Genomic DNA, 22,003 nt, shown 5'->3' with positions numbered 1-22,003 from the left:
GTAACTCAAATCGTCCCGGCTTGACGCCAATATGGGGCCGTACGAGGAGAAAATGAAGTCAATAATGTTGACACGTTTTTTTATAAAAAAATTTAAATAATGTGAAATCATATATATTGTTTAATACACAAACTTTAAATATTGACCATAAGATATATATTATATATTTCATTTGAAATTGGAAATGATCCTTGTCAAAGTTAAAGTCATGTACAAGTTAATTTAATAAGCAAGGTTAATGACAAGTAAACTACCTTTTTAATCAAATAATTATGTTAAGTTGAAATCAAAAAGTTTAAATTCCATTGCCCTATATGTAATATGTCATGTATTAAAACATGAATAATATTAATACTCCACAAACTCACATTTTCTCACTCATACTTTCATACACCCTTAGGTAGCACCAACTCTCGCCATTAGATTTGGGATAATAGAATATTTTTGGATTTCGAGTGGGTGCCACCTACTTAAAGAAGACGTGTAAGAGTGAGATTGAGAGTGAAAATCCAAAAATATTAGTCATGCGCATGCATATCATATCAAAGTTTTAGTCTCTTTTATTCCAGTTGTGTTTTTTTCTAAGCTATCAAAGTCCAACCTCGTGGGCTTGCACATCTAAGACCACTACTTTGGGGTTGGCCCCCATGCTAAACCGCAATGTGAGGGTATGAACACCCTGTGTTACCTTCTTCCCAACACCCCATTCATTATTCAATTCAATTTGACTTGCATACTTTAACACAAACCCATCTCTTTAGACGGTGAAAATAACGGTTTAAACTTTAAACTCACACTTTTTACTTTTTTACTATATTAAATTATTATTTATTAAAAAAAGGTTAAAGTATATATATATATATATATATATATTTTATTAATACCTTTTAAACAAAAGTTTGGTCAATAACCAAAATTCACATGAATGCAAATTCTTGTGCACACAACTCTGGAAACATTCCCACCGACATGTTCCACCACTTGGAAAGGAACCTGCCCCTTCCCTTTAGTGATAATGTTATCTTGTCGTAATTCTTGGAGAAAAAAAAGAATATAAAGAAAATGGCTTAGGAAAATGATAATAATAATAATATTCCATGATGACAAGTACTGACGTTGAAAAGCAATTTCAGCTTATTAAATATTGTGGAAGAATCCAAACCTCGTTCTGCTTTCACGAAGCTTCCGGACAAAAGGCAATATTCCAACCGTCAGATATGACTCAATTTTTATGAACCCTTCAATATTATATATATTTATATATATTTTTTATATTTTTTATATAATATAAAATATAAGATGTGACATGTTGACCATTGCCACCAAATTTGAGACAAACATGGAGGGAAAGAAATGGGATTCGCAGGCGGCCATGGGGGGAAGTTTGCGGCTGAGATACGTGACCCTTCAAGAAATGGGGCTGGGGCTCCGAACATTTGTTACAGCACGGAGCTGCTTTTGCTTGCTTTCCGTGGGCGTCAAGCTATCCTCAACATCATCATTCATCATCAAAACTGGAGCTCTTCGTCGACGGTCGACATCTGTGGCTTCCTCCTGATCTTCAGGGGAAGTCATAGAGTTGGAGCTTCTTGAAATCAATTTCAGTTTGAAATATGAATCAAAATAACGTTTAATTTTTTGTTTTTTTCAAATGTATGTGAAAGAAAATGCTCCCACTTTATCAAGAATGAAAGGGAAAAGTCTGGAGCCAAGGCCCAAGGGTCTTCTTTCTTCTTCTTCCTCCTCATTCTTTTTTTAGGGTTGTATTTTTCCATTTTTTGCTAAAAGAGTAATATTAAAAGTATATATCAAACCGACCCTTAAATCATTATTTATTAATAAATAAAAAAAATGGTATTTAGAATTATTATAGTAAAGGGGTCGATCCTGAGCCCCACGATATGATGATATGCGTACTAGATCTAATGATATAATTGAATATTCTAGAACAACATTAGTTACAACAGCGAAGCTAGCCGTTAGATCAAATTAGTTTATATTTACAGAAATGCTATTATTTCATCTCTTATTTATTTTTTTTTTTTTTCCAAATTCACCACTAGATCATGTGAGTCTAACAAATTTAATGGTAAATTTAATAAATAGATGAATGAGAAATAGAAGAATAGTATGTCTCTAGAATTTATGTTATTTTTTTTTTTAATGTTCTTAAGTCAAGATTAAATTGATTAATGCCATAAACTATATTTACATCTTACAATTATCTTACAACGTTGATATACTAGTCCAAATTAATCATTGGATCCGTCAATGTTAAAAAAGAAAGAGAGAATAATGTTATATATCACACTACTATCATGTTATGTTAATGTAGAATTGTCAATCCACCCTTAGATCAACCATTGTTAAAAGAAGAAAAAAAATGGTAAATTACCAATGCTATGATAGTGGTTTAGTATATAGTACTCTACAAAAAAAAAATTGAAAGGTTGATTAAGACTGTCACATCAATATTGTAAGATAGTTGTGATATAAAAATGTAGTTTATAGCATTACTCCTCAAGACAAATACATTAACAAACAAGTAATGTTATATATCATATTTTTGTCCCACAATGCTAACATGACAATCACAACGAACTCTTAATTTTTTTTTGGTTAACAATCATTAATCCAAAATTGGTTGGGATTTTCATGTTATCGTTGTGGGATAATTGTGATATAAAAATGTAATTTATAACATTACTTCTTAAGACAAATACATTAACAAACGAGTAATGATATACATCACAATTTTATCCCACAATATTAACATGACAGTTCTAACCAACTTTTTAATTTTTTTTTTAAAAAATTTATTTAACAATCACTAATCCAAATTTGGTTGAGACTGTCACGTCAACATTGTGGGATAGTTGTAATTTAAAAATAATTTTTAGCATTACTCATTAAGACAGATACATTTTCAAATGAGTAATGATACACATCACATTTTTATCTCTCAATGCTAACATGATAATCTTAACCAAACCATATATATATATTTTTTTTGGTTAACAATCGTTGATTCAAAGCCGGTTAAAATTGTCATATTAACATTGTGAGATAATCATGATATAAAAATATGGTTTCTAGCATTGCTCTTTAAGACAAATACATTAACAAACGAGTAATGCTATACATTACATTTTTATCTCACAATTATTCTACAATGCTAACATGACAATCTTGAATCCTGACCAACCCATAAATTTATTTATTTTTATTATTTTATTATTTATTTTTTAATAGTGACTAATCAACGTTGAATAATGTTAACATCACAATCTTGAATCTTGACCAACCCTTATTTTTTTATTTATTTTTTTAATAATAACTAATCACAGTTGATTAAAACGGTCACATTAATATTGTAATTATTATTTTTTTTACATGTCCACAAGAAAAGGGGAGGGGGAATTCGAACATTAATACTGTAATTAACAAACAACTTAGAACATAAAACACTCTTGAATCACACAAAACTTCCATATTTATATAGAACACTCTTACAAAAAAAAAAGAAAAAAAGAAGAAGAAACATAAAATTGAGCAGCAGCATTTCCAGCCACAAGTTATGCTCGGATACGTCCAACCAAGTCAAAGGCTACACGTCTATATAAAGACAAAAAATCAAAAGGAAGAAAACCAGACTCTTGACAGGGAAAGGCAGCTCATTTTGAACCACAAGTTGATGAAAGGTTTGGATTGGCAGAATCCAGAGGCCCCACAACCCGACTTTACTAACCAAGTTTGGATTGGTTCAAGATTCGAAACACCTTTACTAACCCAGTTTGGAATGGAGGAAGATCTAAAGACAAAACTCAAAATAAAATAATAATAATAATAATAAAAAAATGAAAGGCAGCTAATAATATAATCCACATGTTCATGAAAGGTGTTGAGGATCCGAAGAATTCAGAGGCCCCACACCTCCCTTTACTAACCAAGTTTGGAAATTTGGAATGGATGAAGATTTGCAACTCTTTCTCAATTCTTCCTTGTTTTGTTTTCAAAGTCAAGAAGTTCCTCTAACAAATTGTCATCCAAATACTCAAACTCAAATACTTCTTTCTCATTCCCAGCACGTGCCCTACTTCTATCCACCACCTGCGATGAAGGATTTGAAGAAGAAGATGGATTTGAAGATGAAGATGATGATAAAGAGGAGGAGGAGGAAGGAGGAGGAAATTCAACATTGGGTGGTGATCGATGTTCATCTGGGAAGTTGAGAATGGCCATGTTTCCCCTCATTGCAAAGGCAGCTCGATCATAAGCCCGAGCAGCATCTTCTGCCTTGTCAAAAGTCCCCAGCCACATCCGGAGTCCATGCCTAGTTGAGTCACGAATCTCCGCCGCATATTTCCCCCACGGCCGCCGTCTCACTCCCCTGTACCGGACATCTTTTTCTCCACCTTCTTTGGCCTGCTCCTTCGGCTCTTCTTCCATAGTTGTTGTTACTATGGGACGACAAGTCTATATATATATATATATATATATGTTCACACTAGCATAGCATTTATACCAAGCGGGAAAAAATTAAAAAAAAAAAAAAAAACAAATGTACCCAATTGGGCTATAAAATGTGGAAATTGACATTACATCTGGATCTATAATGGGTTAGAAATTTGGAACCTGCAAAGAGAACCCCTTTGATGGAGATTGAATTTTTGTGTGCAACTTTGGTGATCCAGGAGATCGATGATGGCTTACGCTACTAGCTAGATGGCCACTTGTTTGTGCATATTTTTTTTTGGATTCCTTATGATTTATTTCAGGCTAGCTAGTTTTATTCTTGTAACAACAGCTTTAAAGGCAAGCTGCGCTGCTTTCACATCATGTTATCGTCCTTCATTACTTGAAAGAAAATGGAAAATAATAATCAAAGTTCTAAGAAATGAGGTCATTTTATTACGTCGGCGTCTTCACATTAGTTACCGGATTATGATTAATTTCCTACATTTAAAACTTATATATTCTTAAATTACGTAATTTAAGCCCTTTTTAGGGGTATGAAAACGCTTGAAAAATGCTACTTATTAAAAATGTGGCAATTTTCATTCCAAAAGAAAAGATTTCTTCTTCACTTTTGTAGAGACCTTTTTTTTTTTTTCTTCATAAAATTAAAAGACAATTTTTGGCTGAAAGCTTTTTTCAACATAGAAAGTAAAAACTTAATAAAAATATACTCAATTCTCAACATAGAGAATCTACTATTTCTTTAATCGAGGTAACCCTTGAGAGCATTCTCATTAGTCATTCCCAGCAGCTACCCTAAAACTGCTTTCCTTCCCTACACATGAGAAAAATTAAAAAAAAATCACAAAAACTCACCTACAGCAACTTTCCTATATCTTCCTTATACATTATGATTGCTATAGTTGGGTTCAACTACAACAATTTACATGGTTTATTATAATCATAAAAAGACATTCACTCTCTTTTCACACTTTCCTATGCAAAATAAATGAATATAAAATAAAAAAGAAAGTAAAAAAAATAATATATTAATGTTATATGAAAATATAAAAGAAAGCTATTGCGGAGTGTATTTGAATAAAGAAGCAAAAAGTAATTTTATCTCCTAAATTTAAGAAAATGAGAAAGAAACTATTGTGGATGCTTAGCCTATTGAAAAAAAAGAAAAAAAGAAAAAAAAAAGGGTAGTAGGTTAGTTTTGAAAATTGATGATATTGGGTTTAAATGTGAATGGTGTGATTTATATAAAATAGATGATATTTGATTCCGATTACGAAGGGACCAATTCTATTTAGGCACGTGGCAGAATTATGGGAAAGCTAGATCATTTGGGTAATGGTTATAGCTTGTAACGCGCGCCGAAATAGATATTTATCATATATATATATATATATATATATGTATGAGAAAGATTTATGTTGGCAATGACCTGTCAGTGCTGTCGCCCAATGACGATGCACATTAATGGACAACCCTGTAAACATTGGTGAGACAACATACAGTCACTGTCAATTTATGCAGTGCAGTGCGTGTCATAAGGTCTAAAGCCCACCGCACCACTAATTTTTTTCGACCGGATTCAGTTTTTTTCTCAGCCACTAGTTTCTTCTGTTTATCAGCTTGGATCCTTTATTCTTCTGTACGGATAAATATACCAAGTAAAAGAATATATATATATATATATATATATGATTTTTTTTTTTTTTTTTTAAGTTTTTCTCAGCCACTAGTTTCTTCACTTTAGCTTGTTGGATCCTTTATTCTTCAGTACGGAAAATATTTTCTTTTTTTTTTTTATTTTTTTAATTCTTGACTGGATAGAGTTTTTCTCAGCCACTAGTTTCTTCAGTTCTGCTTTCTGGATCCTTTATTCTCCAGTACGGAAAATACATTTTTGTTTTAATATTTAAAAAATACACGACAATTTTATAATTTTTGACTGGATGCTAGAGTTTTTCCCAGCCACTAGTTTCTTCAGTTCAGCTTGGACTCTTTATATATATATATATATATATATATATATAAAATTACACGCCAATTTTATATGAGAAATGCTAAGGGTACCCCAAAATTTTTATCGAGAGATGAATACCAAAATAATGTGAAGTTTTCTCTTTTTTATTAGATAGGATCAAAACAATTAATTAAGAGGAATGATACGGATACAAATGAATAAACTCGACATCATTTTGGTACTCATCATTTTTTGATAAAAAATTTGATACCCATAATATAATCTGTGTCTTGACTTGAAGAAGAACATATGAAAGGAAACACCTTGGGGAGTATGCATGGTTACTAATTAATGAAGAAGGTACCAAGGAAATATGAAAAAACAGCTCAAAACATGCACCCACCTCACCTATAAGGCTATATAAGCCATGACCAGTAGATGCATGAGAAATTAAACGATGGTAAAATGCTAACAGAAATTGAGGATTAATGTGGTTCTAGGAATGATGATGAAAGATTGTGCAATTTCAGTGGCAGCAATATTTGCAACCAAGTGGTGGCCAATGGAGGTGGATCCACGGTTGATTTTTGCAATGCAATTTTGTTTTGTCATTATAATTGGAAATAAAGAGGGCTGCTAGACATCCTAACATTTTTTTTTAAATGATTTGGATTCCACATTCATTTAAGAAAAAAAAAAATATAAATTTATTATTTATTGAATGGACTAGATCATTTAAGAAAAGAAATTTAGAAACAAGTGTTAGAGATATCTAATATTATCCGAAAACAAAACCCTTTTTATATTTATTTTTTTTATTATCATCATCATTATCATCAACAACACAACAGTATCCTCATGTAAAAAGTTGCTTGCTTGAACACTGCAAGTTAATAATACCATGCGCAACAGAGGGGTTAAATCAAGGTCCAAATCTGTAGGATATCAAAGTGGATGCCAATTCAATCTCTTAATTATATTCTATCATACTTGGGCATGTTTGATATTCGAAATAATCATTCCTTTAATAATTGAAATAACTATTATTGAATATATAAGGAATTGGAATAGAATGGCCATTCATATTCTTTAAGTTTGTGACATCACATATTCTCTCACAATAATTGAATCAAAATTTCTAAAATACTCAAGTTTTTTTTTTTTATTTTTTTTTTTTAACAAAATCCAGAAAACATTTTGTCTATTTTAGGTTTGCAAAAATTATTCAATTCTTTGAGGAATAACTATTTTCCTAAATGAAAAAAAAAATAAAAAAAATAAAAAATAGTCATTTCCAAGGTATTCTGACTTTCTTAAGAATAGTGCGCAACCAAACATAAACATAACAATTCCATCATAACGGTTTATTCCGCTTACCAATCATGTCGTTAGTTTTTCAATTGATAATTGCAATTGTGAAGTTTTGTAAAACAAAGTAATGATGGTCTTTCTTCCAAGTGTTAATGGTGGAAATGATGGTGGGGAAAAAGGAGAAGTGTTGCTTCCTTCCCAAACTCACAGTAAATCACGTGGGAATTCTCGATGAGGGATCATGAAAGTAGTTTAGAAAGGAGAAATGCTTTACTAAAAAAAAAAAAAAAAAAGAAAAGAAAGGAGAAATGCTATACTTTTTATTTTTTATTTTGTTTAAAAAAATCTGCTCTCCAAATAATGTTTTACAATTTAATTTATGTAATTTATTATTTTGAAAACTGTATCATCATCTCATTAGATTGTGACATATCATTTGAAAAGTGTAGCATTCCTTGTTCAGAAATAGTGAAGCAAAAGGATAGTATTTGCCCACTAGAATAATTTCCTACCTGCTTGCTACTAAGGGTGTCATCAAGGTCAAGCTTCCAATCTGCACATACGCAATTAGGCATAGGACGAAATCACGTAAAATTTTAGCAATATAAAGAAAATAGAAGTACATTTGTTTACACTAGACCAAATTGAAAATGTGCAGCTCATTTTTACATCATTGATCTTCATTTGTATAGGGTAGAGAAAATTTATTTTATGAACCAAAAAACAATGGCAAGGAAAATATCTTTCAAGTAAGTTGCATGTGGAATCAAGAACATTTCATCAATCAATCCCAAAACATAACTGAAAACCTAATTAAATAGAGACATTTCTATTGCTACCTACCAAGTCCATTACCAAACGACCCTTTAGTTTCCTGAGCATATTGCCAATGCTTTCTTACAGTAATATATGCCTGCTTCTTGGGTGCCTTGGAGCTTTATGCAGCAATAAAATCTTATACCCTAACAATAAAGATATACTAAATTACTATATGAATGTCGAATGAAATGGACACTCCAGAAAAGGTAGTGCCATGGATTATACTTGAAGCGTCTAATATATAGATTCAAAATGACTAAGACTCTAAGAGCATTCAGGTGAAAGAAGGTCTAACCTATGGATAGATCTAGTGTGATTTATTATGGTCTATCAAATAAGACATCCTACCTAGTAAAGCAACTTCAATAATGCCAATTTACTTTTTCTTCATAATTATTAACTAGTCAAAGAGAAGAAATTTCATGAGGCAGGAAAAGAAGCACATATGATTGGTCATCTACAAAACAAAAGAAGCATAATCAGTGATTCTGCAAAATCTGACATTGAGAAAGAAAATAACGTGCCTATGAGGCATCTTATATATATATATATATATATATATATATATAGTCATAAATCTCATCCTAATATCACACGCAATTTGCATAAATCTGAAAAGCGCATAAGAAACACAGTAAATAAGTTTGAGCATTCAACGAGAAAAGGGCTAACCTTAAGATAGGTCTGCTTGTGAATTATTTTGGTCCTTCTAAAGGATGCGTCTTTAACTGCTAGCCTAAGCAAAATTTCATTGATTGCCTTTGTTTCAGTGTCATTTTGATAGGGCTAACCTGAAGATAAGTTTCATTTTGATAAGAGTACACAGAAGAAAAGAAAATTAAAAAAGTTTGTCAACAAATGTAATACGTTATGCACATTGAAGTAGTAACAAATGCAGAAATTAATCATGTTAAAGCATTTAATCTACTAAGTCAAAAGAACCATGTTAAAGCATATTCTGATAATCATATTCACGAATTACTAATCCTCTGCAAAAGCCCTACTCCTTTATCCCCATTGCCAAATCAAGTGAGCTGAGTAAGTGCTGGAAATATGCAGGAAACCTAAAAAAATCGCGTGGAAAAGAAACAAGAAACAATAATAAGATCTGTGGTTGGTGGGGGGGAGAGAGAGCATAGCCTCCTAGACAATAATCCTATGCTATGGTCTCTCTTGTTCCAATTAAAGTATACAACACTATGTGCCCAAAATAGTTCTTGTTCACATCGATGTATCATCCAAAACATTTGGCATCGTAAAGCATATCCTATGGTGTTAAAAGGCAATATGGTTATTTTTACATTCTCAAGAAAACATTAGGACAAAGGACACTGAAAAAAAAAAGAAGATCCAGGCCCATGGATCTGATTTTGTTACAAAGTTTGATTAATGAACATAAGGAGAGAAAGTGGCACAGTCGCTTTATAGGCCCAAAAAGTTGTGAATCCACCCACTGCAAGATTTACAATTGTTTCCTTTTTTTCTCCAAATAAAAGTGATTCCGCTGGAAGTTCAAGATTGTCCAAAGGAAATGCCGAAAACCAATCTCCGGCCAAAGCACAGAAGGAGAGTACAGGGAACAGTATGCACTCTGCCAGAGAAGAAAATTGCTCAGGCGGGTCTCACCAGAAGTACGAATTAAGATATCAGGATCAGGTGCAACTACCATATACATATGTTTTTCAATATCTATTAGCTTAATAAGGTTCTCCCTTTCATCCTTTTCATTCCATCCAAGTTGAATTAAGCCATATCCAGATCCACTTGTATTCAATTTACTAATCTCCTCCCACTTTTCTTCACATGATTTTTGGACAGCATGTAAAATCTCGTTGGTGGAAGTGTAAGCAACACATATTGACAACACTGCTTTGGAGTTATTGGCAGTGGCCATCATAGCCCTCTCTGCTGCCAACCTGACCGGTTCACTCAACAGTTTCAGGTTCCCTAAAAAGTGCACCCTTACTCCATAGCGGTTTACTATGCTCTCTTCCTTGATTAACCCTTCAATTTTTTCCTGCATCAGATCCATCAAAGATTGAACTTCTTCGGGACAACGTTTGAAATTATCGATGCTGAAGGCATAGATTGTTACATATTGCACGCCCAACTCGTAGCAGTACTTGAGCATGGACATGAGAGCCAAAAATCCAACCCTATGTCCAGTCCCTTTCATCAAATTCTGCTTTTTACCATATCTACGATTTCCATCCATGATGAAGGCAATATGATTAGGAATGGGACCAACAGAAAGAACACAAAAAATACTTCTGCGCATGAAAGTAACCAAGTTCCCCCAGATCTGATTTATTCTACTCCCAATACCTTTCTCCATCCTAAAACCCAGTATAAATGCTAAATCTCAGAACCAAAAGAACCTGTCAGTACAGAGTAGAAATTCAGTTTTCTTTTTGTAAAATAACAAAGTTACATCATCAAAAAGCCCATACAAATAAGTTTGTATAACATATACCAAAGATGGTGTGCCTAATTGACTACTAATTCCATGCAGCTCACCGGCTGTTTAGAGACCTATGATCAGACCAGCATAACATTCTTCAATAGGTACACATTTTCCATCATTGGATGAGTTCCTCGAGCAAGAGAATATAGATTATTTACAAAGCTTGATTACTTAATCAAACAGTCATTCAAGGGATAATAAGCAACAGAGAAAGGGAAATATCAGTGCTATCTGTAGCCAGCTATAACAATGATTTACACATTTCTTGTTCCAATTTGTGTGTAAGACAAGCCATCAACCATTACCAAAGTCGCACACAACTCATGTATATTTGTGACCAAGAAACAGACCCAAAACCATGATATTGTAGACAACAAAAGTGCTAGCTCAATTAAAAAGTGGGCAACCCGGACTAACACTCTCCCAATGCATAATGTAGCATTTATAAGTGACAAAACCAACAGAGTGTTGTACTGATTTGACCCAAAAGAATAAGCATAAAAGAATGAACTCAAACTAAATGCAAGGAAAATCAAACAAAGCAAAGAATGACCAAACCAACACGTGCATTGCATCAATCCAATTAAATTGGATATGAGCCGATTATGCATTCCACAAACTAAAACAAAACAGATAGAATAGCAGAAGTTGGCATCAAAACACGATAACAAAACAAATTCACTCAATTGCAATGAACAGGCCATCAAAGAAAAATATCATCAAAATAACAAGAAACTCAACATGGAAAACAGCTAAACGCATCAAAGGAATGACAGTATCAATCATTTGGCAGAACCAACACATATCGTGGGCATATCCATCGAACATAGAAAGCTTTGGAATCCAAAATAACGATAAATTAGAGCACAGAGGCGAACAAGCAATAACAAATCACGAACTCAGGAATCAATGGAACCCAAACTAATTCGCAAATTTTGATATGTGCAAATCCCAAAGATGCAAATATAATCAGCTAAGCAAGAGATAAATTTACTGCAATTTGCTCGAAACAATACAAAGTGTGTGATATCCTTTAACCTAGCTCTCGGCACGTCGTGAATTAGCTCACTTGTTCGAATCTCCCTCGGAGCCAATTACTTATTAAAAAAAGTGTGGGATATCCTTCGCATGTAACTCGAACTTGGCGCAGTTTCAATCAGATATATAAAGAGAACTATTCAAATTCAAATACATTAACATGACAATCATCCACTACTACTGTCGAAATCAAATTCATGGATCTGTTTGGTTCTAAAGAAAACGCAGGAAAACAAAAGAAATGAAAAAACCGAGAGGTTCTGAATCCGATTTTCGTTTTATACGTTTGATTTTCTCGGCAAACAAACAGGAAGTTAAGAAATCAGAGAGAATGAGTTACCTGTGTGTAGAGAGATCGGACGAGTGAAACTGAGAGTGAGACTATAAATTATAGAAAATTATATGATGTGTTTATATATATATATATAAAATAGTACTGCACTCAATCAATTTTTAATTAATATTTTACGTCAATAAAAAAAATATCGTTTAATTTATTTAATAGATATTGTTGTCTTGAGATGATCCGGCGAGACCACTCCGATGCTCAAGTAATTTAGTACGAACATGAAGATTCCTTGGACTAGAAAAGTGCACAGTGTGAGCAAAACCTTAGTTGAGTTGGCGGAGTGGTTGATCGCTGTTGGACATTATTATGCCTGGGTGAGAATGCAATCAGATCTTTATAATTGTCTGGGCCGCAAATCATTGGGCCTTCTCGACAACCCCATAGTTATGGATCGTCGACCTCTTTAGGCTGTTATGGGCCACCGGGCCTTTTAACAACATAGGGGAGTGATCTACTAGGAATCTGTCGATAATTGGGCCCTCCATATATCTTGTATACTTGAACTTTTATTTTTATTGAGGTGATTATTATTCTTTTAGAAATATTGAGTATTTTCTTAATATGCGCTCCGAATACTCCAACTTCTTTTTAGAAATATTAAGCTTCAGAAATTTGGACGACTCAAGAGAAAGAGGTTGTGAGGTTCGTTTGCTCAAAGTAAGTGAGTCCTGCATCTTAACCTGTTCGGAGCAGGTAAGCTTCACACTCACCTCTCTTAAAATACTTAAATTTCTGTAAAATTCAGGCAACTTAATAACAAATAATCCTGATTTGAGTAATTAACACCGGATGGAGATCTCTTAGAATTGAAAATGTGCAATTGGAGCAACCAAATTGCAAGGGACACACACACAAAGGTTGAAGATACTCTACCCCGCCCTTACTATTATTGCACCTTTCTATGCATACCAAAATAATAAAAAATGAACATCACTGTCTTTTTGTAGGCAATATTATCGAAGTTTATCTTATAAAATTATAATATAAAAAAATCCAGATCATTGAAGATATTTTTATTGTTTTTGTAAGAAGTCTTAATGATATTGCAACAATATAAAGCACGCCAGTTGAGCTCAACTGCTAATAATATCTTCACAATGTATTAAAAACTAATAATAAAATAAAAAAGTGTGTTAAGTCATTACTTATTCTAAGAGTTTAGGAAGAAATGATGAAATTAATTTAATTAATATTTTAACACTCTTTCTCATGTGTGGACTGATTAATTTTTCTCTAAACAAATCATCAAGTCTAATACATAGAATAGTTAGAATTTGAGTAAATTGAAGAATTAAGATCCGAACTCAAAATATTTGTTTTTATATTATGTTAAATTAATAGTTAATAAAAAACTTCAACTAATAAAGAATAATAACTTTAATTATTTAGTTAATATTCTATATTAAAGTGGATTGTTATAAACAATAGAATTGTACTTCATTTTCTTTTTAAGGACACAACCCATAGAAGGCTTTTCTCTCATTAAAATGCTAGCCAGCAGTTGACTTCATATAAATATATATAAAGGTGGCAAGCTTACCCATTGGAACTAATCAGCCGATCCCACGTGCATGCATCAAGGACGTGCCAATTATAATAAAACCAACAAGTTGCTATTATTTTTGCAAGATATTTTCGTCTTTGTTGGTGGGATTCTTGGGATGGCCAACTTGTATATATCTAACCTTAAAGAAACATAAATTATTATTAATTTAATATTTTGAAAAAAAACTAATTAATTACTTTTTTAATACACACTTGCCCCAATACTTGTATCATGGTAGACTTGCCCCAATACAAGTTGGGTCAATACAACTTGGAGTTGAAAATTAAGCATGCTATCTTCTTCATTAAGAATTTATAATCTTAATTTAATCTAATTTGATTCCCCTTTTTCGCAGAAGGTTAAATATCATAACTTTCATATTATTCATTGAATTCAAAACCCAAAAAAAAAATTCAACAAACGTATTAAAATGATTAATTAAATAATTAAATTCACTATATTTTACGAGTTTAAGGTTTTGGATTTTGAGTTTGAACGTAATTCTTATTCTACGTGTTGAGTCATACTTAATTTGGTTGTAAAAATTCAATGTAAAGTTTTAAGAAGGGTTGTAGTGTCACCTGAGACACACATCAATCGTTTAGTTTCCTCCTCCCTCTTTTTTCCCGTGTTTTTTTTTTTTTTTTTTCTCTTTAACCACCTTGAGCTTCACTTGTAACCGCCGACTGGGGAGTTACGACACCCTCCTCCCTTTTCTCCCCTCAACCTTTTCTCTTCTTCTTTTTTTCCTTATCTTATTTGGTTTGCAACTTAGAAGCCAAATCTGCTATGTTTCTCCACCCTTTGCTGCCTTTGCACCACCTATCTTCTCTCACTGCTCACCGGCCTCTGCCGCTTCCGTTGACCATCTCCGTTCTTGCGCGTGCATATCATGTGCTGCCATGCATGCGTGTGTTGTCCGTGCCACGGCCTTAGCTGATCCATTTTGTTGTCACTTGTCAGATCTACAACTTCTTCTTAATTTCTTCTCTGGATCTCCATAAATATGTTACCTTGTATAATTTGTCTACAAAAAATCCCAAATCCAATTACTGGCTCATATGCAGAGTTCCATATATTTCTCTTACCGAACATCACGATGGTGCTCCACTCCAGCCGTTCCAATCTAGCCGATTCTAATGCTCTATACATGGAGGCAACCTTTGCATGCTTAATATTCCGGTTGGACAGTGGGATTTGACACTAGTGTTTCTACCTTTTTTTTTTTTTTTAATCCCTTTTTATTGTACATATTACAATGTAGATAATACCCGGATTAGGATTTTCTACTATTTCTTTAAAATTATATTTTCTTAAATTATGTAATTTTAGTTATTTTTAGGCATCAAAACAATTAAAAATTTTCATCTATTAAAATTGTAATATATTCAAATTAAGAATGAAGTATATATATTTTCATTAGGTTTTTGTTTTCTATATTGTAAAAAAGCTTTGACCCAAAAATTTTATTCTGATTTTATGAAGAACAAGTATCTCTACAAAAGTAAAGATGAATCATTTTGGGAGTAAATTCTTTTTTTTTTTTTTTTGTTACCTCAATAACATGCCACATTTTTAATAGGTAACAATTTTCAAGCTTTTCGATACCTAAAAATAGCATAAATTATGTAATTTGAAAATTTACAATTTTTAAAAAATTGTAGAAGATCCTAATCCGATAAATTAATACCCGGCCACCAATGCAGGTCGGGAATTTTAAAAGACAATTTTGACTGTTTTTTTTTTTTCTTTTTTTTTGAAATGGACAATTTTGACTGTTAGTTAGTCGTGCTTGTCTCCAATAATATCAAGTACTATAAGACTTAATTATTTCCACGGCTATATATATGCACTAAGTTAATCTTTATGATTACCGTCATTGTCATATTTGTCTCTTTCGTGTTTTATCTTGAAAACAAATTAAAATGGGTGAAGATGGCTTTGCCGACAGATCAATGGATGTTGTAAAGTACTATGAAACCAATAATGATGGTTTTATAACAATTTTCTTTTTTTCCTTTTGTTTTCTATTGTCAATATATATGTACACAAAATATTTAGAACTACTTTCACTTTTATATCATATACGTATCTCATATGTGGTATTTATTTTAAATTAAACTAATGTGATATTAAAGATGTAGATCTATGAGAGATGTATAGGAAAAATTGTTAATTTGGTCTTTGTAGTTTGAACCTGTGATAAATAAATTCATGAGTTTTCAAAATAATCAAATATTTAATTCATTATGGTATGTTTGTATAACAAATAAGTATCTCTGAACAAAGTTAATTAAGTCATACATTTTTACAGAGTCTTCATTAAATTACAAAGTTATCTTCAAATAAAAAAGAAAAAAGAAAAAAATAATAAAAAAAAAGGTTTGGGTTGGTGTGGCAAAAAGAAGGCCGAATGACCTGAACTACTCCCAAGGGCCTTAGAGTTTTTTGGCCATCACCATAATCAGTTAAAGGAGGTGCTTAATGGGGGTGATTCAATTATTCCGAGTGGTCAAATATGGGAGTGGTATAGACCACTCCCAAAGCTATGGGAGTGGTTCAATTACTCTCAATGGTCGAATATAGGCATTTGGGGGTGATTCGACCACCCCTTTAGTCGATTATGGGGGTGGCTGACCACCCCAATCATAACTTTTTTTTTTTTATTTAAGGATAAATTTGTAATTTTATCAAGCTTATGCCGGCAAAAATTGATGAGAATTGTAGAGAATAATTTATTTGTTACACAAACATACAACACAAAATTATTTTTTTATTTTGAAATCTCATGGATTCATTTGTCACAAGGTAAAAACCATATTAATCAATTTAACAATTTTCCTTAACATTGGTATATATTCTCTTGGAAGGGCTTAACATATATTTTTAGAAATGGCAAACAAATCTTATGAATATACAAGTACAAAGTTAACCAATCATGATGACATGGATGTGACATATGGACGTGATTTTGCATTAATCATGATTACATGTTATAATTCTACCTGCATAACAAAATATGATCAACCTTTAAATTTTTGTTTTTATCTTATATGTGGGTTAGGCATGCTCAACAACATAAACAAGCCAAGAACTAGCAAACAAGGAAAACAATGCCTTAGCAAGGGAGGGAGTTAACAAATCTAGACAGCTCTATTTGCAAAAATAAAATCCCTTTTGTAATGATTATAATAATTCCAACATTGTCCGAAAGAGATAGATAACATAATGAATTATAATCACCAAATTATCCTTTTCAAGATAACAACAGCCTCAGATATTGTACACACAGCACACCACTCAAAAACCAAAACCAACTTAATGCAACAAAAAATTAAGGAAATAAACAAATATATATCCAAAACAACCAACCAGTCTCCTCCACAGTGTTTGATCTCTATATATACGTTGCAAAATATGTTGAATGGTAATGATTTTATTTTTATTTTCTGCAATTTCGATTAAATTTATCAAAAGTTTCAAGAATAAGCAGTTGTTTAACATGATACCAAAACCAAAGGTCATGAATTCGAACGCTAACTCTACAATTAAATGCGATCATGATGCGTTAAGATCTCAAAAGCAAACTAGGTCACTTAGGGTTCACTAAAATGATCAATTGCATTCACCAGTTGACTTCAAGGATAAAATAACAATAACTAGTGCAAGCTAGCTTTAATTGCCTCCTATAATAAGAAAACCCACATGTACGTACAAATGATTCCCTAAGAAGAGACAGCTAGTACTACATACACAAGATTTTATTGCTTTTCGAGAATATATATGTATGTTCCTTATTGAACATCATGTTAACAATAGAAAATGCTTCAAATGTATTTCTTTTTTAAAGGAAACAGTAACTTGTCTGGTGATGATCATGATGGTATTTGTTTCACTGAACTTTGCTAATTAGCTAGAAATAAGTAATTTCTTGCTTGCTTGCTTTCGGTTTCGGGTTGCATCCTCTCGAATCTTTCAATCTTAAGAAGAATGCTTTTCAATGCATCTTTCTAGTTTTATTATATATATATATATATAATGGGGAGATTGCCATTAACTCTTCCGAGATTTTGTTTGCCATTAACTCTTCTGAGATTTTGTATAGTCTTGCAAGTACACGTATGAAATCAACACAATAATAATGGCTCCTTCATTCTTTGACATATCCCATTGATCAACTACCAATTAATTAATAAATAATCTTGATGCTGATACCACCGTACTGATTGGGTCACCCTCTTTTTGCATTATCACAATGACCAAAAATCAATAATATTATCTTCTTTCAATATCATGGCGATAACCACCAAGGTGGTAGTTGAATTGGTAGAAGAACTTCTTTCATCCTAATAGTCGTGTGTTCGAATCTGCTTGCGGTAGTAGATGCGTGAACCAGATGCTACTATGAAGGGGCTCTACCGGCACACACTTTGGTGGGGTTATGGTGACGGGCTCGCCTTCTCAGACAGTAGCTATGGCTCAAACCGGACATTCAACAGCGGATGGGAACCCCGATGGTCACGCCCAAGGGGAGAAACTACACTGGTTGCCCCTTCCAATCCTTTTGAATAAAAAATTTAAAAATATATATATATATCATAGCGATGAATCCAAGTCAAAAATTGTCTACCATTTCAATACTCCATATTAGGGCGATAATTTTTTTGAGCGAATACGACACGTTCCTAACATAAAACTAGAAAAATAAGGTTAATGGGTCTCAATTTATATAGTTTCATATATATATTTCGACACAAATTAACACCCATTTAATTAACTTTATAAATTTGCTTCCAAATACCTACATGGTGATCATGCTAGCTAGTGTTCTCTTTTATGTTAGGTCTTAAAAATTGGCTTGCAATTGTCAAAAGAGTTGGGTTCCGGTCCTTTCATATTCCATATGGACATCAATATATTGTTGATAAATTCAAGCTTTTTTGGTTTTCAGGTGCCAGCTTAAAAAGGCATAATGGGTATTGATTAGATATATAACTGAAAATACTTTGTCGGCCGGTGATTGTCGGTTTTATATATATTAAAAAAAAAAAAATCAATAATTTTGGGTCAATCCCTACACGTTTCTGAAACAACCAAGAGGGTTTTTAAGCATGTCTTCCTTCTCGAAGAACTCAATAATTTTTTATTTATTTATTGTTTTACCTAGAAATAAAATTAAAGCTTTTCTTCGGTAAAAGGACTCGATTCAAGGAATTGTGATTAAAATAATTATTGTATCAACTGTCCATGCATGTGGCTGGCTTATTATATAAGCGGCAAACTTGCAATCGTTTTACTAATGACCCATGTTCAACCAATCAACCGTCCTTGCTTTACAGCCAAATATTTCAGCCTCTCTATATATATGTGTGTGTATATATTAATTTCTGTTTTAATAATATTCAGAGATTGACAATATGGAGATCACCATGGATCAGAAATTTCTTTCAAGCAGCTGGCCTAATCTTCAATTCGTTCCTGAATCTTTTGTGCACCCACCGGAGAAAAGACCCGGGAAGCTGCTTTTTGCTCGGACTTGCAAAACAATTCCTGTCGTTGATCTTGAAGCTCATGATCAGACCCAAATCATTCAGCATATTATGAAAGCTACCCAAGAGTTTGGATTCTTCCAGGTAATTAGTTCAAACTAAATCCTTTCTTTCTTACCTTTTTATTTTCCTCCCTTTTCTTATTTCTTTTGTCTTCGCAGAAAATAAAAGGCAAAGTTTTCCAAAAGTTCTTTGAAAAGGAAATCATCTTTTAGTAGTTTTTAGGAGTATATACTTCTATGAAATATATATGATTATTTTCTGTAATTTGTATGTTCCTTTTTTGGGTCAATTTTATCTTTATATATATATATATATATAATGAAACAGGCCATCAATCATGGAGTTTCCAAGAAATTAATCGATGATGCAATGGGTGTTTTCAAACAATTTCATGCCATGCCTACAAAGGACAAGGCAAGCCAACGCTCCAAGGACCCCAAAAGAAGCTGCAAGTTCTACACAAGCAGTCAAAATTACTCAGCTGAGGAGGTTCACTACTGGAGGGATGCACTAACACACCCTTGTTATCCTTTAGAGGAATGCATGCAATTTTGGCCTGAAAAGCCTTTTAGATACCGGTAACGTTAGTACTATTTAGTAGACTGTTATATGACTGTTATACAGTTGAAATGATGTGGCAGTGAGAATTCAAAGGTTCAGCCGTATGGCAGTACACTAAATAGCATTTTTCTTATGTAATATAAACATGGTATTTCAAAATTATAAACTTTTGCATGCAATATTGATGATTATAGGAACTAATCATGTTTTTATTGGCAATGATCAGGAAGGTTATTGGGGAATATGTGATAGAATTAAGAAAGTTTGGAGAGAAAATTTTGGAGATGCTTTGTGAAGGATTGGGACTTAGCAGGAGTTATTTGAGTGGGGGGCTTAGTGGAAATCCTGAGCTGATGGTTAATCACTATCCACCATGCCCAGACCCAAGCTTAACCTTGGGATTAGCCAATCACAAGGACCCTAGCCTCATTACCATATTACTTCAAGAAGAAAATGGACTTCAAGTTTTCAATGATGGTGAATGGATTGGGGTTGAGCCTCTTCCTCATTCCTTTGTGGTCAACGTAGGCTATGTTTTACAGGTACATATATATATATATATATATGGCCATGCCATATGATCCCTTGTAGTAACTTCTTGCATGTTTTCTTTTCCCCTCTTTAATTAATTTCTTTATTTTTCTCCTATTAATAATTGCCCTTTTTGTTTAGTTCCATATGTTTAAATAATACTCTACTAATTGCCAAAATAATAATAATGATACTCTACTATCGACTAAAATTGAAGAGAAAGGCTAGAATCTGTTGTTGCAAGCCATTCTTTTACTTTTAGAGGTTATATATACCAAATATATAATTTATTTATGATTTTTTTTTTTTAGGGAGGGGGGGAGTGTAATGGAGGTTCATTAATTAATAGGAGATAGCTCTCTCCGTTTTCTTGATATATAGATATGAGATTTGGTAGGAAAATGCTTGAGATATTACTATTTTTACTACATTTTTCTTATAAATTTATCTGATTTTTCATAATTTGGTAAAATAATTAACCATATATATATGGTTGAATTTTTTTTTTTTTTTTTGCCTAATTATTTTATAAATTACAAATTATCGTGTTATTGTGTATATGACTTTGTAGTAAGAGTTTAGGAGGAATGCTAGATTTACAAACAAATTTTATAAACTGATGTGACACAACATGATTGGATATAAGATAAGTTCAAATTTTAAAAAACCTAATCATGTTGTGCCACATTAGTTTGTAAAAGTTTTTCTGCAAAATTTGTTTATAATCCTAGCACTCCTCAGAGTTTAGTACCTTCTTAACACTCGCTTTGGTAATGGATATCCCTCATTCTATGGCAAAATTTACCAATTAATTGCATTAATTAATATACCAAACAAACAATCTATGAGTTTCTTAATCGATCTTCTTGGTAATTAATTAAAAGGCTTCAATTTAGCATGACATATATTTGATGACTATATATATATGATCTGGTTGATTAGATAATCAGCAATGGGAAACTTAAAGGTGCTGAACATCGAGCAGTGACAAATTCAAGCTTTGCTCGAACATCTGCTGCTTTCTTGATATATCCTTCTAATGATAGCCTTATAGAACCTGCAAAAGCTCTGACAAATGCATGCTATCCCCCGCTCTATAGAGCCATGCAGTTTAAAGAGTTTCAAAGGAACTTCTTGTGTAGGGGCGCCAACGCTGAATTAGTGCTGCAGTTTATAAGTTCCCAGCAGAGCTACAGCACATGAAGCATTAATAGAAGAAGAAGAAGAAGAAGAAGCAGCTATATATATACTCTTTGGTAGTAGAAAGGGTTCTTCTTTCTAAAAAGTTGTACAAATTTATATTGTGTTGCTGAATAAAATCTCCTCATGAGTTGGCTTGTGCATGCAATCTGCTAAGATTACGCAGGGACAATGGCATCAACAAGATTGTGATAGAACA

General features: G+C 32.6%; 3 protein-coding genes across 8 annotated transcripts; 1 reads left to right on the top strand and 2 right to left on the bottom strand.

The window, feature by feature from the left end:
- Nucleotides 1-3,430: 3,430 nt before the first annotated feature.
- On the bottom strand, nt 3,431-4,797 carry LOC132166361 (ethylene-responsive transcription factor ERF098-like). Its single transcript, XM_059577163.1, has 2 exons — nt 4,636-4,797; nt 3,431-4,476 (listed from the first exon to the last, which is right to left on the bottom strand). The coding sequence occupies exon 2, from the start codon at nt 4,447-4,449 to the stop codon at nt 3,991-3,993; it is 459 nt and encodes a 152-aa protein (XP_059433146.1). The 5' UTR covers nt 4,450-4,476; nt 4,636-4,797; the 3' UTR covers nt 3,431-3,990.
- A 3,311-nt stretch (nt 4,798-8,108) lies between these two features.
- On the bottom strand, nt 8,109-12,543 carry LOC132165987 (dehydrodolichyl diphosphate synthase CPT3-like). 6 transcript variants are annotated; one of them, XM_059576713.1, is made up of 3 exons: nt 9,236-12,382; nt 8,588-8,706; nt 8,109-8,297 (listed from the first exon to the last, which is right to left on the bottom strand). In XM_059576713.1, the coding sequence occupies exon 1, from the start codon at nt 10,896-10,898 to the stop codon at nt 10,026-10,028; it is 873 nt and encodes a 290-aa protein (XP_059432696.1). In that variant the 5' UTR covers nt 10,899-12,382; the 3' UTR covers nt 8,109-8,297; nt 8,588-8,706; nt 9,236-10,025. The 6 variants fall into 6 exon arrangements, with proteins under 6 accessions (XP_059432696.1, XP_059432699.1, XP_059432701.1 ...); XM_059576718.1 differs by lacking the exon at nt 8,109-8,297 and adding an exon at nt 12,406-12,543 and having other exon boundaries at nt 8,479-8,706; nt 9,236-10,941; XM_059576714.1 differs by lacking the exon at nt 8,109-8,297 and adding an exon at nt 12,406-12,542 and having other exon boundaries at nt 8,479-8,706; nt 9,236-11,095.
- Nucleotides 12,544-19,377: 6,834 nt separating this feature from the next.
- LOC132165804 (hyoscyamine 6-dioxygenase-like) lies at nt 19,378-21,807 on the top strand. Its single transcript, XM_059576490.1, has 4 exons — nt 19,378-19,593; nt 19,840-20,090; nt 20,300-20,615; nt 21,547-21,807. Exons 1-4 carry the CDS (start codon nt 19,378-19,380, stop codon nt 21,805-21,807), a joined length of 1,044 nt encoding a protein of 347 aa, XP_059432473.1.
- Nucleotides 21,808-22,003: the final 196 nt, after the last annotated feature.

This window comes from Corylus avellana, chromosome ca11 (assembly GCF_901000735.1).
Source record: "Corylus avellana chromosome ca11, CavTom2PMs-1.0".
In the NCBI taxonomy this organism is placed as follows: domain Eukaryota; kingdom Viridiplantae; phylum Streptophyta; class Magnoliopsida; order Fagales; family Betulaceae; genus Corylus; species Corylus avellana.
Note: the sequence above shows the minus strand (reverse complement) of the source record. Positions and strands in the feature narration are given on the sequence as shown.

What these genes read in the sequence shown, in the direction of transcription:
- LOC132166361 (XM_059577163.1), bottom strand. Translation starts at nt 4,449, where the DNA reads ATGGAAGAAGAGCCGAAGGAGCAGGCCAAAGAAGGTGGAGAAAAAGAT.
- LOC132165987 (XM_059576718.1), bottom strand. Translation starts at nt 10,898, where the DNA reads ATGGAGAAAGGTATTGGGAGTAGAATAAATCAGATCTGGGGGAACTTG.
- LOC132165804 (XM_059576490.1), top strand. Translation starts at nt 19,378, where the DNA reads ATGGAGATCACCATGGATCAGAAATTTCTTTCAAGCAGCTGGCCTAAT. An exon ending in AAGAGTTTGGATTCTTCCAG is followed by an intron (nt 19,594 to 19,839) that starts GTAATTAGTTCA and finishes ATAATGAAACAG; the next exon opens with GCCATCAATCATGGAGTTTC. An exon ending in GAAAAGCCTTTTAGATACCG is followed by an intron (nt 20,091 to 20,299) that starts GTAACGTTAGTA and finishes GGCAATGATCAG; the next exon opens with GAAGGTTATTGGGGAATATG.